Source organism: Leptinotarsa decemlineata, unplaced genomic scaffold, assembly GCF_025532065.1.
Source record: "Leptinotarsa decemlineata unplaced genomic scaffold, Ldec_3_MD MMD2_tig00026282_RagTag_RagTag, whole genome shotgun sequence".
In the NCBI taxonomy this organism is placed as follows: Eukaryota; Metazoa; Arthropoda; class Insecta; order Coleoptera; family Chrysomelidae; genus Leptinotarsa; species Leptinotarsa decemlineata.
This window is the reverse complement of record NW_027412668.1, coordinates 11,505,519-11,522,835: the sequence shown is the minus strand read 5'-3', so window position 1 is coordinate 11,522,835 and position 17,317 is coordinate 11,505,519. Positions and strand designations below refer to the sequence as shown.

The window sequence follows — 17,317 nt, the reverse complement described above, 5'->3', positions numbered from 1 at the left end:
AGGTATCCCCCTGTATATTAATCAGCAGCCCGAAATCCCTGCTTAGGCTCCCTTATTATTAGTATCCACAATTATCTTCGGATTAGTGCGGCTGAGTTTTTTTTTACATTCACGAACAAAAACACACCAAGAAACTAAATCATATGATGGAAAACGAACTGCTGCCAAAAAATTATTATTTCAAGAGGATATAGATGGTTAATATGACAACTATTAAAATCAAAATTTCCATACTTATTTCAACAAGTTATTGTCTCCTAGTAATACATACAGGGTTAATAAAGGCAAGAACTATTATGTTACAAGTTCTTCCCATAGATTGAGGAGGATATTCATTTTTCTTCAGTATTCTTGAGTAATAATTATTAATAAGCTGAAAACAATCGAATATCACCACATTACTATATGTATATTAATTCAAACAATATTCAGAGAAGTTCTTTATTTTTTCAACATCTGTTAACATACCTAATAAATATATTTCTCAAAAACGTACAAAAAATATTATGAGCAATATTCAAATGAATGATATGAACTAACAATATTATTTATTCCCTGACTGTCAAATTCCCGTATCAAATACTAAACTACTTGGTCTCTAATAAAAATATGGAATGTTTGTGGAATATCTTGCTTAGGATAGATCACAGACCTGACTACCTGCTGAATAATCTGGAAACACTTTTTTAGCTGCCATAGTATTGCATACTATGCTGCGGTAGAATATTTTCATTCATTTAAATCAATGAATTAAATATTATATTATACAACCTCTTGTCCATCACTTGAAAATGACAATATTTAAAATATCTTTCAAGTTAGTTATGAATTATAATCCACTATCAAAAATGACATTTAACTGGAAAATTTTAAACTATTATTTATAATTTTGATCACATTAAAGTTTAGTCAACCTCTGGAAAGCCTTGTTGATATAACACAACTTAAGCTAAATAGTTATTAATAAATGTAATACTGTGAAATGGATATTGTGATTTCTTCAAATAATAAAATTTGTGCTCCAGACTATTGAGAGTACTTGAACTTGAGTCAATTTGATTATCTGCGATTCCTCGATTTTGGAGATTCCTTGGCTGGAGCAGATTGCTTTGAAGATGGAGCCTGAGTGGTAGTCTGCATCTTAGGAGTACTTTGTTGTGGGGGAGGAGGAGCTTGTTTCAAAGGAGGGGCCTGTTGTTGGGGAGAAGCTTGTCTTGGAGGAGGCGTTTGCTGTTGGGGCGTGGCTTTCTTTGGAGGAATTTGCTGTTGGGGCGGGGCGTTCTTTGGAGGAGTTTGCTGTTGGGGCGGGACTTTATTTGGAGAATTTTGAGGTGGGGTTTGTTTTGGAGAATTTTGGGGTGGGGTTTGTTTTGAAAGAGGTGTTTGCTGTTGAGGCGGGGCTTGTTTGGGAGTTGGTGATTGTTGTTGGGGTGTGGCTTGTTTTGGAGGCGTCTGTTGTTGGGGCGGTGCTTGTTTTGGAGGAGGCGTCTGTTGTTGGGGCGGTGCTTGTTTTGGAGGAGGCGTCTGTTGTTGGGGCGGTGCTTGTTTTGGAGGAGACGTTTTCTGTTGGGCTGAGGCTTGTTTTGGAGGAGGATTTTGTTTTTGAGGTGAATCTTGTTTTGGTGGAGTTTCAGGAGAAGCATGTTTTGGAGAAGGAGCTTGTTTTGTAGAGGCTAGTTTTTCTGGAGGAGCAGTTTGTTTAGTGGCAGGAGAACTATTTTCTTGGGAAGGTTGTTTCATTCCTTGCTTAGGAGGTGGTGGTTGATGGGGAGGAGGAGGAGGGGGTTGTTTAGTAGGAGTTGGTGTGTTTTGTCGAGAAGGAGGTTGTTTGGTAGGAGTTGGGGTGGTTTGTCGCGCAGGAGCAGACGTGGTTTGCTGTTTTGAAGGAGGTGCTTGTTGCTGCTTAACTGACTGTGCTGTCATGGTAGGTTTTGTGGTAGTTGACACAGTTTCTGTTTTCGGTTGAATTACTGGAACCTCCCTTTTAACCCTTTCTGGACTGAGATGTTCCCATCCGATTTCAGACAAAGGAATCCGACCAATAAAATCGTTGAACGGTGAAGCAAGATAGAGATAATTGTTGAAAAAGTGGGCTTCACAAAAGTTTTTCAATCTTTTGTTAGTGGAAGAGAGATTTTCGATTATATCGCCACTTTTTGTTGCTCTAATTACCATTGTTCGACTGGGTTCAAAAATATCAGGTAGTGTAGTGAAGTGTCCAATCTGAAATGACATTTTATTGTGTTAATAATTTTGCATATACAATTTTTTTTAAATAATTTCTCACCTTATGAACAGCTTTCTGTGCAAATTCTGAAGGGTAAAATTTGTTTAAAGTCTCGAACCCAAGTTCGAAAATACCAAGGACTCTGGCCACAAATTTCCGAATTAGTGGGAACGGTAATAAAATATGAGCAGGACTAGGATTCTCTGAATCAACTGGTTTGATGAGCGTTATCAAAACTCCACCTTGTCCGTCTGATTTTAAATTATCTGGTAAACCCGGCAAGCCGTCAATGAAAACATCACGGGTTCCTTTTTTTGGTCCTTTCAAATAGTAACGAAATATTCGGTTTCCAACTGTTTCGGCTACTATAACAAATTCTTCATCGTCAGAAAGCAGAACACCATTGGCAAAGTGAATGTTGTCGATGAGGACCCGGTTTGTTTTTGATTTAGCATCATAGTGAATGAGTCTGAAATATACAAGAATATTCTTAATAGTACTCTATGTAAACATGTATGTCTGATAATACAAATTAAAGACTAACACAGAGCTTTCCTTCAACGGTACTAGTCATGTTTTTGATAACAATTGAATGATGGTTGTCTTGAAGGTTCAGGTTCCAACATTAGAAGTTAGAAGCAATTGGCAAATGGCCAATTTCAAGAACATCTATAATATACGTATATGTCTTATTGTTCGGTAACTACCTTTCAACTTCACTGATATTTAAAATTAATTTTGCCATTACACGGTAAAGAAATATTGGTTTGTGTCAAAAATGAAATAATTGTTTGATAATTGGTGAAATTTCTTCTCGAAAATCTGGAATGAGTCATAGGGAGTTTCAGCCTCTCTGGTCCACAACCTGTATACCTATAAAGACATTAGCTGACAGAATGCTAATCCAATCGAACCATGGAATGCTTCCCGTGAAGTGAAATTTGGTACCAAAGAAAGGACTTAGATATCAGCATCCTCATTTCCGTTGATTACTTTGTAACTTAGATAACTTTAGAGCTGTAGTAACTGATTGGAGTAGGTATCCAATCTATTTGAAAAATTAAAACTTATCCTCTTTGATGTTGGGACTATAAGTTCATACTTGTCTTGGTGGAACAAGTTATAACATTACTAATAAATTCCATCTGATATATTTCACCAGACGATGTATGGAAAATATCGAAACAAGGAGAACTACCACAGGGAAGTATAATTTGTGCAACAAGCAACAGACCGGGGGCAATACATAAACATTGAATATGAAAGTGCCTTCACAGTAAGACAAGCGAATTAAAATTATTAATTTCCCGTCTCAGGATAACTGATATACAGTGTATAACATAAGTACGTTAAAATATTCAAGTGACGTATTCCTGAGACAATTTTAAGAAAAAAAGTCTATATTAACTTGTGTCCGAAAATGCTTTGTTTCGGAGATATGAGGTGTTGAAATTGAATTTGTTTGTTCGCTTTTTGAAAATAACTCTTGCAAAAAATAAGTTATAAGTTTTTTTTTGAAGTGGAAATCATAATTTCGTATTAATTTTCATGTAACATCTAGAGGGCGCTGCGTACGCTGTCATTATTTATTTCAAATTGCCCTAAGTTTTTTGACAGTAAACTTTTGCTACTTTTCAGTAAAAAACCTAATTCCCACACCTTTTCCAAGTAAAAAAGGTACACCTCCCCAACAACGCTGGAGGTGATCGTTTTCGAGATATTTACAATTTTCTATATTGATGCATATTATTTAGCTCCTAGAGCACTAAGTGAAGTTGCTGAGAACATTACAAAAACTAAGTATGTGGTGGATTTCGTCAAAATAAACAACTTTTTCCTATAAAATGTTTAACGAAGAATGATTCGTTTTCGAAATACAGATTGTTGAAATTTTTCAAAACATGGTAGGTTTTGTTCATAAGTTTTTTGCAATTTTAGTTATTTTCATCAGACTTTATACGCAGTATACCCGTAACAGACTTCTTCTAAACTGAGCATTATCGAACTGCTTATTCAATCCAAATTAAAAAAAATATTGTCAGGTTTAATTATTCAATTAGAAAGTGCTACATTTCGGAGTTTGTAAAAAAAACAATTCAGAGAAGTACTCTGTTATTTATTAGGAAAATAAACATATAAAAATTGAACGAAACATCTATTACAACAAGTGTTCAAGGTGATGACCCCCAACAGTAATACAAGCTTCTGCTCTCCTCATCAAAGATTTTCGCACCCATTGAAAAATGCCCAGAGTGTTTCTTATCGTTTCGCAGAAAGCTATGATGCGATCCCTCAACATTTCCTCGTTTTCAATGGGGCTAGCATAAACTAGTGATTTTAGGTGTCCCCAAAAGAAAAAATCGACGGGATTGAGGTCCGGTGATCTTGGGGGCCAATGCTCAGTGCCTCCTCTTCCTATCCATCGTTGGGGATATGCTACGTCTAAAAAATTTCTTGCTATCACACTAAAATGAGCAGGAGCTCCATCGTGAATAAACCAAGAATGATTTCGGAGACCATTGGGGGAAAATCTTTCATAAGTTGGGGAAGCTCGTGTCCAAAAAAAATTGTAGGTAAGCATCTCCATTCAAACGTACATTAAAAGAGAATCTGTCTTGGAAATGAGTTTGCGTTATCGCATGTTGGTTACCTTCCGTTCAAATGGGGTTGTTATGGAAGTTCATGATACCATTTCTTAAAAATTTGCCTCATCTGTGAAGAGGATTTTCGATAAAATTTGCGGATGTTGTTCGACTTTTCTTTGAAACCATTGAGCAAATTTGATACGTGGTTGGAAATCACGTAGCGTAAGTGCCTGGACATGCTGAATATGATAAGGATATAATTGCTGTTCCTTTAAAATTCTGTAAACTGTCATGTGACTCACATTTAAAGTTTGACTGATTTTTCTTTGTACTTGTCTCTGGATGTTCACTAATTTCTTTGAGAACCGCGTCCTCCAATTCTCCAGTTCTTGTAGTCCGTGGCTGTCCTACTGCAGAATTTGTTTCAAAGCTTCCAAATTCGGATAGTCGCCGGAAAAGATTCGCAAATGTCGCTGCACAAGGAGTCACGCGTTGGGGATACCTTTCCTGATAGATGCGTCTGGCCTCGCTTAAATTTCCGTCAGCCAAGCCGTATGCAAAAACCATATCAGCCATTTCAGCATTCGTAAAGTCGGGCATGGTACCAAAAAATCACTTTATAAACTCCGAACTGTGAATTTGTCAATTAATAGTTAAAAATGTGACAGTGAACTTCTATTTTTTTAAACAAACTTTCATAGCCTACTCGATTTAATTAACTTAATTTGCAAGCGGAGAGTGACAAAAATTATTGAAATCAAATTTGGCTATAAAGTAATATTATTAATAATAGAAAATTTTAAATACCTCGAAAATGATCACCTCCAGCGTTGTTGAGGAGGTGTACCTTTTTTACTTGGAAAAGGTGTAGGAATTAGTTTTTTTCATGAAAAGTACCAAAAGTTTACTGTCAAAAAAGTTAGGGCAATTTGAAATAAATAATGACAGCGTACGCAGCGCTCTCTAGATGTTACATGATTATTAATACAAAATTATGATTTCCTACGTCAAAAAAACCCCGGGTACCCGATTTCGTGCAAATAACTTATTTTTTGCAAGAGTTATTTTTAAAAAGCGAACAAAAAAATTCAATTTCAACACCCCGTATCTTCGAAACGAAGCATTTTCGGACACAAGTTCATATATACTTTTTTTCTTAAAATTGTTTCAGAAATACGTCACTTGAATATTTTAACGTACTTATGTTACACCCTGTATAATTTCAAAGGCTTGTGAACTTTCATTGAATACATTTAGTTATAAAATAAGATAATTTGTCCTGGGAAGATCCATGGAATATGTATTTTGCGCAATATTTCAACATTAACCAGGATAAGATATAAAAGGCCACAAAACTACGATGATTATTCAAACTTGTTCTATACCAAAAAGCATTCAACAGATTTCACTAATGCAGAAATGTCATTTATTTATTAATGAATTTAAATTATGTTTACATTGACTCCATTATCTTCAATTCCATTTGTTTGATTTTCTATTCAAATATTCGTGTATGATACATTTAAATTCATAGTATAGGTATACATTTAGAATGGATTTTACATTAAAACACGAGCAATGGGGAATGTTCCTCAATTTGGGTTGTTACAGCAAATGCAAGTTTGAACAAAATAAAGTTGAGTTTAATTCATGAGTTTTACAAATTCACTTTGGAAAGTATTCAAATTGATGTTTCAAATGTTGGGTTTTAATTTTTAAAGAGATTTGTTTCTAATTCACATATTGGCAAGAGCGCCTATATAAAGTTGAAATAATTTATACGTACCCAGATATTCTACTTTAAAAAAGGAAAATTATCTTGATAAATCAACAATTAGGGCAAAATATAAATTATAGTTCAATACCACCTCCACAAGCCACATAAACAACAGTTGTTTCGATATTCCTTTATATAGAAGAAGATAGGTTAGGTGCACAAAATGTCATATGTAACAGAATGTCTCGGAACTCGGAACATAAGTAAACAGAACAGCACGCCTCTGAAATATGTCATCTTTGTTTGTCTCTCACAGGTAACAGATTCATTGTCCTTTATTAGCTATAACCGATGTTGCCAAATGGTGAAATAGAAACGAATCCCTTTGAATGTTGAATGCATTATTTCATTCCTCCTTTTTAAGTATTTAAATAATTTTTAAAAGAAAAAGGTTGAAAATGATAAGTTTAAAATGCGTTGTTTTAGAGCTCTTTTATGAAAACTACTTGATTTTCATCAGGAGGAACATTCCCCGTAGATTATCAAGTCAAGTAAAGGACTGGTCAACTGCATTCAAACATAGTTAAACTAAAATTCCATAAAAGTAGGCACTAAATTCTCTGAAATATTTCTGCATTAAAACGAAAACATTGTTTCAGTTTGTGATTCTTCATTTTTCATCATCTTCTATTTAAAGCATACACACGCAGCTAAATGGTCATAGAATAACGGACAACGTGTTTTATTCATTAAAGAAACTTCCTGCTAATGAAATGTATTCAACATCAATGTTTATTAAATTAGTATAAAAAATTTTAATTATATTCTACGATTAAAATTTATAAATGGCAACGTTGCGTACGCAGAGATGTTTGTGGAGCGGAAAAAAAACAGCAGAATAAATTTGCCCATCAGCTGAGTACGGTTAGGTTAACATTCATGAGAGTTATATTCGTTGAATAATAGAGTAAATATTATTTTATTTATTTTATTATAATTTAGTTATAAAGATTTGGGTCTCTTTCAACACTAATGAGAGTTTTGGAATTTCTACCCTAGATAAACATAAAAGAGGAATATTACACTTTCTATAAATTTAATCTATTCCTAAGAAGTTATAATGTAGTCGACGTCACAATATTAGGTACCTACATTTCTAAGAAAAGGATTAATAGTAAATAAAAAAGAAATTTTATATCAGGAAAAAAATCAGGGGAATTGTTCAATGACTGAAACAAGGAAAATATCATAAATCAGTTTGATGTTGTGCTGTGAACTGTCAACAATACGGAAAGTGAAAGCAGTCAAAGCAAACGCAGACGTTCGAATTTATCTGAAGGAGAAAAAACTATTAGGTACCTATATACAATGTGTATCGTGGGCTCCGTGAACGTAATGAAAATATGTTGTATAACGACGTAGTTAATCTGTGTAGTGATTCAACTGAAGTGTCGACGAGAAGTGTTCACATAATTCTTAAAACCTTTAAAGAAAATAAAGGCAAATGTATCTAAAGACATTGAAACTAGAAGGAGAAAAAAAATTCAGCATGATTATTGCACAAATATGCTATTCGTACGAAATTCCATTTGTTCTTTTTCCGAAATGAAATCCCAACCTTAAAAAAAGTCGCAGCCGAAATAAGTTCCGATGAATCGATGCCCAAAATATCGCGACTTATCGTCTTGAAGATAGATAGAAGATTTATTATTTAGACAAGACTTGCTTCATTGACCTAAATACAGTTATATGTTAAGTACTATCTTCCTTTCTTGAGAATTAGGAAACCAAAAAGCTTTTTTCTAATAATACCTGTTTGGAGATTTTCAATAGCTATGTCGTTAATAGGACTGCTGAATGAAGCGTTCAATTAATGAAATCCCATAACCGGATTCAATATTCCTTGCAAAATCAAAAGTCTATCATAGAATTATGAAACACATCAGAAATATAGAAAAGAGTTTTTTTTTTTTATTTCTACTATATGTTGTACTGCATTTTGTCAATAAAAGCAATTATTATTATTATTATAATTATTATTATTAAAAATGTTAACTGGCTATCCTCATTTAAAGCCAAACACCTCCGTAAGTATGTACCCAAGGTAATCCAATACTTCAAGTCCGCTATTTCCAAAAGGTTCAAAGATCGATGTTAGTTATCAAAGGTCAGATGTATAAAAGCAGTCGTTAGTTCCGAATAATAATTTTAAACTGATTTTATAATTAACAAGTTGACGTGATGTTGCCATGCAACTTCTCAAATACATTTTCGACAACACTATGGGTTATACAGGAAGTAATTATTTCGCTAAAGTTCTTCAAACTTATTTTTTCTTCATATGCTCCTTTTAAGAATAATACATCTTATCAGTACTTATTATGAAATGAAGTCATCTCACCGCGTCTGTCGATCTACAGGAAATAAATTCAGAAACTTCCGAATATATTTTCACATGGTTTTCACCAATAGACAGAATAATTGAAGATGAAGTTTAATGATTATTTGTTAATGTTTTGTGTGAATTTTTTGAAGTGAGAAACATTCACTTCATAGGGGTCGGCAAGACAAGAATTCTCGTCTTGATAACATCTTGTCTTGAGAAAAAATCAAGAAATTTGAAAAAATCTTGTCTTGACGTTTTCTTAACGTCTTATATCTTGTCTTGACCCAAGAAAGTTCAAGATTTTGAAATTTCGTGATTACCCGGTCCGGTGATTTCCAGAACGCAAAATTGATGTGCAGTTACATGCTTTATCCCGTTTAGTTGGTTAATATTACAAAGTGGTAGTCCGTACCGGTTTCGTTATATTTCTGAGGCGGGTTTGTGAATTTTGGTGATAAAAATACATTATATTAACACAATCTTAAATTAGTTTCAAATAATTTTTGAATTTTTAGTTTGTGTTGCTATTGAAGCGTGCTTTTTTAGTTTTTTGAACTATTACACTGGTAATCACACAGATTGCTGCCGGATTTTTTTTACTGTTTCTAGGTAGTTTGGGTCTGCTGAATCAAAAAATGCCACCAGATTTGTTCCATCAGAACATTGAAGATTAGTGACTGAATATTGCATAGATATTCAATTGGAAATAATTTGTCATACTTTCTTGATTATTGTCCAAGTCAATTAATTGATGATGAAACATCAGGCATAGGAACCTGCAGACCACAGTCAATAAATACGAAAAAAAAAAACTTTGCCACCGTTATCTCGGAGAAAATTTGCGGCAAGAAGTAGCTTACCCAAATTAAAAGAGATTGTTAAACTTGTTTCAGAGAGCACAGAGTTCATATCTGATTGTGACCCACTCCTACTTTCAAACAGAGTGATGTCAAAACTCTGAACATCAACAGTTTCTATTGCACAATTTTTTTGTAAGTCTGTCTTCAAAATTAATGGAAAAGTGATCAGTACACTGATGACGTCAACTTCTTAGTGGAATATGTGTGTTGTTTCTGGGTATCTATTTTTGACTGTCCACATTGGAAAAATATTTTTTTTTAGGCCAATATTCATATGTTTAAAAGTAGTTGTTTCAAACGGGCTTTTTCTTCCATTCTGTATCTGAAACTTAACTGCTTTTTCCTTCCTTCAAAAGTTTCGCAATTTTTATGTACTACTCATAAAATGGAGAAGTGAACAGGGAAAAAGCGTTTTTCTGGTGACGAAGACGTTTCACTACATTTAAAGTGAAGGCTAGTAAACAACTGACGATATTTGCACATTTTTCCAAATGTTTGCAGTTTAATTTCACTGTACTTAATGAAACAAGAATTCGTGCAAGAAAACGCACGATAAAAAGTAAGACCGCGTTAATACCTAGCTAGCATCGACATATGAGGGTTTCCTTTTGTATGAAGACTAGAGCTGATTGATGAAAAATACTCATTTTAAAAACCTATTTTTTCAAGTTATGAAAAAACTGGTAAGGTAATTGTGCAACCTCACATACAAAACTCGATATCCTAATGGGACCGGTTATGCACATGTTGTTTTTCAAATGGAAAAAATTTATTTATACATAATTATCAACAAATATTTATGAAACCACCGCAGCATTATTTGAGAAATGTCACGTATTTTCTTTAATTGTAATTCAAACTGCTGTTGAAGTAGAGCTCTTATCAGGAATGTCTGCTATCTACCCATAAATAAAAAAGTAATTAATTTCAAGTGACGAAAATGGATTTCATTTAAAATATAGATTTATAAAACAGGTTTTTCAATATCCAAACAAATGAATTACTCATATTATTATTTGATAATAGATAGTAAAAATTAGTAAATTAATTAATTACTCTTATCAACCTTTGATAATACATATCAAAAATTACTGATGTCAATGTTTGCATTCTACTAAGCTGTGAAGTATATGAAAAGTCTCTAAGCCTCATGCTACTATACATATTTCCAAATAAAACAAAAATTATGTTCTTGTAAAATCTTTCTATACCTACCGGATGAAAACAAAATTTTACATGCCGCAATTCAGTTCTTTATGAAGAAAGAACTTTGAAATTCGGAATAAGAATATAGTCTTTTGAAACAAATATTTTCAATGATAAAACACTTGGAAATATATACAGGGTTATCCGGTAATCAAGCCAAGTCAAAAGTTTCAAATGGAACCCTGTATAATTTTTTTGATATTTCCTCGGATATGATATTCTCTTTACAACAATATAACACGTGACTATTTCCATTTAAAATGGCGTGGTAGGATCCTGAGACTTTGTTTCATCTTCTTGGTGGGTTTAAAAACTGTTTTTATGTAGTGTTTCAGCAATAGTTTTCCAATTCTGTCTGTGCATGTTAGATACGCGTATGCAACCATCTGGGCCTTGTTCCGTTTTGAACCGCAGAATTTTCCAGTTTCATGGATGAAAACCTCAGCCGTGAGAGCCTCAACTATAGAAATGTTGTCAAACAACTTGATGTAGGGAGAAACATACGCAGAAATTTGCTATGTATTTGAATGAATATTCCACACATCACACAAGTAGTAGTTTCAGTGCTGACATGAACAAATTTTTGAAATTACAAAATTTTGTTCAGCAATTTATAGAAGTTTTTAATTTGAAATAACCGACAATTAATTCTATCTTCATCTCTTATCCATTATAACTATATTTTGTTTGATGGGTCCTAACTCAGTGGCACATCCTATATTGTGCAGCCAGGAAGCAACTTATCAATTCCTCAGGAGCAGGACATATGAATCTGCCTTGGACACCAAATTCTTGGACAGCAGAAGAATCTGCATTAGGGGAGGAAAAAAAACTACCTCTGATCAGGTCATCAAACACGCAAACAGTTATTCCTCTGAACAAGAAGCAAAAAAGCCCTGCATGGCTGAATATAATGTATTGCCAAGTATAACTTGACTTGAAGATATTGGAAGATTGCTGAGGTCATCAGGTTGGGAATCTTGCACCTTGACCATCTGACAACCTCAATATTGAGCAATGAACTGGTATCTCTTCTGTATTTACTTATGGCAGCCATATAGGATTTTCCAGAGGATGGTCATGGTCCATGTGTAAGATTTTAGAGCTGCACATTCTGGCCTGGATAACTACAGAAAGTCTCTTGGTTGGTGAGTGCAGTTAGTACCCTGCAGTAATGAAAAAGGTATCTCCTTGAAATGTGTGACTGGAGACCTATTCCCAAGCCACATATTTGTGTTGCTCATCTACCTAATGATAGCAGACTGAACGCTGATTAGACCTTACTAGATTGATAAAAATGTACCATGGTCTGTCAAGCTTGAAGTGGATTCACAAGGATATTCAGGTCCTGGCATGAGCAGATCACATACATCGTGCCTACATGCTGTAGACCGGATCAGATTTTCAATTAATGACAAAATCCCACTCATACCAGCTAACTTGAAAGAAAACTTTACAGATGAATTATTACACCTTGTTAAAGAGCTGGATGGTCTAATAGACCCACTCACTTTGGAACTACCTTCCCACCTATACATCTTTCCCTGTTTCACTAAATGAAATTAATGTAAAAAATAGCCACCATTACATACATACAATACATTGTATTATTCGAGCACTTGTGCTTCAATAAACTAAATTTTTAAATATAGAATAAAGAAAATATTTTTGTCTAGTTTCTATTCGTTACGACCGGTTTCGGCTTATAAGACCATTTTCAAGTTACTTGAAAATGGCCTTATAAGCCGAAACCGGTCGTAACGAATAAATAAACACAGTAGAAACTAGACAAAAGTATTTTTTTTATTCTAAATTCAAAATGAATTTCTACAAAATAAATAAGTCATCAATTGAACGAGGTAAATTTTTAAACAATATCAGTGAACTTACCTGCCAGACGGATCCGCTAGCAATGAAAAAATACCATCTTCTAAACTAAACTCAGAAGAATCAGTCCAATAAATATCTCCATTCTCAGCTAGAGCAATACTGTTGAATAACTTTACTCTCCTACCACCAATATCTTGGTCAGGGCTTATGATTACTTCCTTATGACCTAGAAAATTGAGTACAAATGAAACACTAATTCACATCTATGGAATATATCAACCTGTTTTAACATTCACTTTCATGATTCCATAGTAAGCATCGGCAACAAAGAGATCCCCGTTTTTATTGAATCTGATACCTAGCGGTCTGCCACATACGCTTTCTTCGTGTAAAGATTTGCAAGGTTTACCCGTTTTAGCAACTGGTTTGATATCATTTCCCACCAACTTCACAATGTCTCCACCAACTATTGAAGTGTACAATTCACCATTGAAATCTGCAAATGCCTCAGGACCCAAAAGATCTCCTTCATGCCAAATTTCGACACCGTTCAGTTTCTCATTCAAAGCTAATTTGCCTTCCAAAGGTTTTGTGGGTGGTAATCTGAAAGACAAGAGTTAGTTATTCCCAAGCAATATCATGCAAAATGGCATCTTACCTAATTGAATTAGAAAAATTAGAATAAGGTGGTAAATTCGGCAATAATAATATCAAACCAATAACTATGGCAGCTTCAAACAATCGACGAAAAATGAATCTACATACACTTTTAACGCCCATGGCTATTATCTGAAAATAATTGGAACTTGAAGATATAAAAATGAAGTGATAATTTGTTGTAATTTTCTATCTCAAAAGTTTTAATAATGTATAAAATAAAAACTGGTATAATGCTGAGACGTAGGTGATAAAAGGAAAAGTATTTGTTATACTAAACAAATATTTGAGGGATTTTCTTATTTGGTTTTCAAACATTGAGAAGTATTCTCAACATGACTGCTACAATATTGAATATTCTTTTTCTACTAGTTCAAAAGAAATATATTCACAAAATAATAATTTTTTTGAATTGAGGCATTGATGTATGGGATTTCAATATAACAAGAAAAATCTTAGATAATAGTAATTATATGGGTGAAATCCCTGTTTGAAAACTATTCAATATTCAGAGAAAAATTGACATATGGAAAATGTACATTTCTCACTAGAATAATATTCCGATAATACCTGGGATGATAACTTCCAACTTCGATCCTAGTACTTCTTCATTACGTTGAAATTTAATTATAAAAATACCTTCCAAGAAAACTTCACATCAACAACTGAAAACTGGAACACGGTAAACTCCACGAATCACAGAACGAAATCCTTCTTTCCAATCGTGCGTTCCACTCACAACCATAGAAATTATAATTTATAGTATACATCTATAAGTGGAACGTACCCTAATTATGTCTGTCATCACCACAAAATAAAGATTGAAAGAAGTAATACCACCATAGTGTCAAAAGCCAAATTGTCAAAAATACTAATTTCTTAAAATATTAAATTTTCAAAATTGCGGTGCCTCAGCGCACCGCACTGTAAGGGTCGGTCTAGTAAAAGTTCATTTACCTAAATGAAGTTATGCTATTCGGCAATTAGCGATAATGCTGATTGGCAATATTAGACTTCGACCTAAAATCGGGGAGAAGAGTGTGTGGACATGGAGCATTCGGTTGCCATCTTCTGAAAATAACACATCCGTCACCCATGAAAATGTACCTTCGGTAAGTGTATCTTTTGATTTACATTATTGGCTTGTTGAACCATATTTTTGAAACAGCGTAACATCGTTGAGGGCTATGTTGCAAATTTATTTTAATAAACTTCAGTATTTTCTATTTACGATTATTATTTTTATATAAATCCTACCATCTGAGTTAACCCTCAACTCCCGAGCCATTTGGGCCGCGACAATAACGCTTCAAGAAACAGAATGACTCAAGTCACTAACACCGACAGTTTTTCTGTCAACTCATGGAAAACAAAATACTTGATTGGCGCTAGACTGCATCCAGGATAAAAAAGCAGACAGTGCTGCGTTAAATCCAGCGTAAAACACTTTTTGAAACAAACTCTGTCCATTTAAGCAACATAGTTCTCCAAAACTTATCATGCATAGTGCACGTGATCTCTCAGACAAAGCTGCTTCTACGAGTCGCACTATGGAACGACCTAAATTTCATTTTTTTAATATGCGGCTGAGTATAAAAAAAACTTTTAAGTGGAAAGGCCACAAATTAGCCGTTTCATCAGCCGTATCAGTACTTGACATTTCAAAATCTTAAACTTTAAAATACCTTGTGTGCCGTACACAAGCACTAAAACGTAACTGACACTAACTGACAGTGATGTTTTTCGGAAACGAAAAATTGTGCCAATACAAAAATGAAAATTGTACTAAATTACGTTTAATTGTACTGCACTATGTAATATCATGGAACATCATAATAATATAAGTGTTCTGTGAATTTATGATCATATTATGAATATATGAATCATAATACAGGGGTGGGTGGAATTTTCATATCAAAACATGTACATAACACTTTTTTCAATTCGTCCTTTTTCTTGCATAATTTATTTTTCACATGATCTGAAAATAAGGCATCCAGAAACAGTGCATAATCAAAAAATAAAATGGAGATATTGCACAAATTATGCCAGGCAAAAGTGAATGAAAGACAAAAACCCTCAACGTTGTTAAGTTGACACTTGATACTGTTGACAGTGTCAACAAAACATCATTTTATTATGTTCATGGGTCATGGCCCATGGGGTCTGTTGTCGAGATCGTGCGTTTGACAAAGTATCGACAGAATGAAATACAGCGATATAAAATACGTATGCTGGACTGCGATACATCATCTGCATATTAATTCATAACTCGAGACTATTGTCTGTCTGTCTGTCAAATGTCGAATAAAAATTTTATTTTTTAGAAAAAGAAAGCAAAATTGTACTAAAATGGCGAAAGAGGTACTGCCGTACTGCATTTAGTTCGATTGTACTAGATTCAGTACAATTGTACTGCACGTAACATCACTGCTAACTGACCACTCGGAAACTGTGACAATAGACTCCGCCAACCGATTGTAGTTAAATCTGATTTGCCAGTATAAGGAGGCTTGTTTATTTTACCCAATCGATGCAAATGTGCTTGGTGATCATGCTTTGTTCACGCATCTATTTTTGTTTAGGTTGATTCTTTTGTTGGCTTTAGACGGAATGTTACGAGTCAAATAATGTCGACATATTTAAAAAAAATGTATGAAATATATTCTCAAACCATTTTAGAGAACATTTTTTTTCTTTTTCCTTTGATTGTGATTTCTTTATATTCTTTCCTAACGAAATGTTCAATACATAATCTACAAGAGTCTAATGAAGGGTTCACCCTGAAAAGTTGGGTACTGCATAATATAAACATATAAACCACTGAACAGTTCACATAGTCAGCAACTTATCTTATTCACAAATGTTGCCAACAGACGAATTAAAGTATGGGAAAAATATATATCTGTTTAAAATCTGTTTTTCCATTAATTAGCTGTCGCCCCCATACGAACGACAACTCTCAGAAGTTGAGAAACTTGTGCGAACTAAGGACTAACGAGGTCTTACCTTTTAACGTGTGATTCCTAACACTTAGGTTTTTTTGGTGAAATTTCGGAAAGTAATCCCTTTCCTTTCTCCAGTTCCAAAATTCACTTGTAAAAACACCTCAGGCGAAACAGGTATATTTTCTTTGATTAACGTCAAACGTATTCTAAAAACACTTCAATAAAGAGATTTCCTCTTGAAAGTTTACAAAACCGCGACACATGTTTTGCTATACAACAGTATCTTCGGGCGTCACAATACTGTGTCGTGCTTTTATAGTAATTTGAATCATTATGACTATTACTACTTAACAAACTTCTTCATGATGAATTCATCACCTTAACTCATAAAACTGGGGAATAATGAATACAATTTTTACCTGAGCCATCACTTCACCTACTTTTGAAATATATCCTGATTACCAACTTCCTCGCTGCAAACTGAATTCAGTAAAGGGGAACAATTCAAATCTATTTGATCATTGAGCAATAACCTCGAATTTTTCATTTATCGACTTCTGAACATTCCAGAAGGTTGACTTTTGAACCTTTCTCCTGTTAAAAAAACTACTTCTATGCTCTGTTATTCTTTTGAAAAGAGTTCCTACTGTTTACAAGCTGGCCCCCAGTCAGCGAGATCAAAAGTAGATTAAATGATGGCTCAGGTAAAAAGTGTATTCATTATTCTCCAGTTTTATGAGTTGTTCCTGGAAATGTAAATAGTTTAGGTGATAAATTCATCATGTAGATGTCAAGTAGTAATAGTCATAATGTTTCTACTATTAAAGCACGACACAGATTTGGTTCAAACAGTATTGTGATGCCTGAAGATGTTATTGTATATCGAAACACATGTTGCGGT

The 17,317-nt window shown here is 33.9% G+C and overlaps 1 protein-coding gene across 1 annotated transcript; it reads right to left on the bottom strand.

Annotated features, from left to right (window-relative positions):
• Positions 1-427: 427 nt before the first annotated feature.
• On the bottom strand, positions 428-14,199 carry LOC111502372 (adipocyte plasma membrane-associated protein Hemomucin). The gene is made up of 6 exons (XM_074179797.1): positions 14,039-14,199; positions 13,470-13,600; positions 13,092-13,414; positions 12,872-13,037; positions 2,288-2,696; positions 428-2,223 (listed from the first exon to the last, which is right to left on the bottom strand). The coding sequence occupies exons 2-6, from the start codon at positions 13,589-13,591 to the stop codon at positions 1,060-1,062; spliced, it is 2,184 nt and encodes a 727-aa protein (XP_074035898.1). The 5' UTR covers positions 13,592-13,600; positions 14,039-14,199; the 3' UTR covers positions 428-1,059.
• Between the last annotated feature and the right edge of the window lie 3,118 nt (positions 14,200-17,317).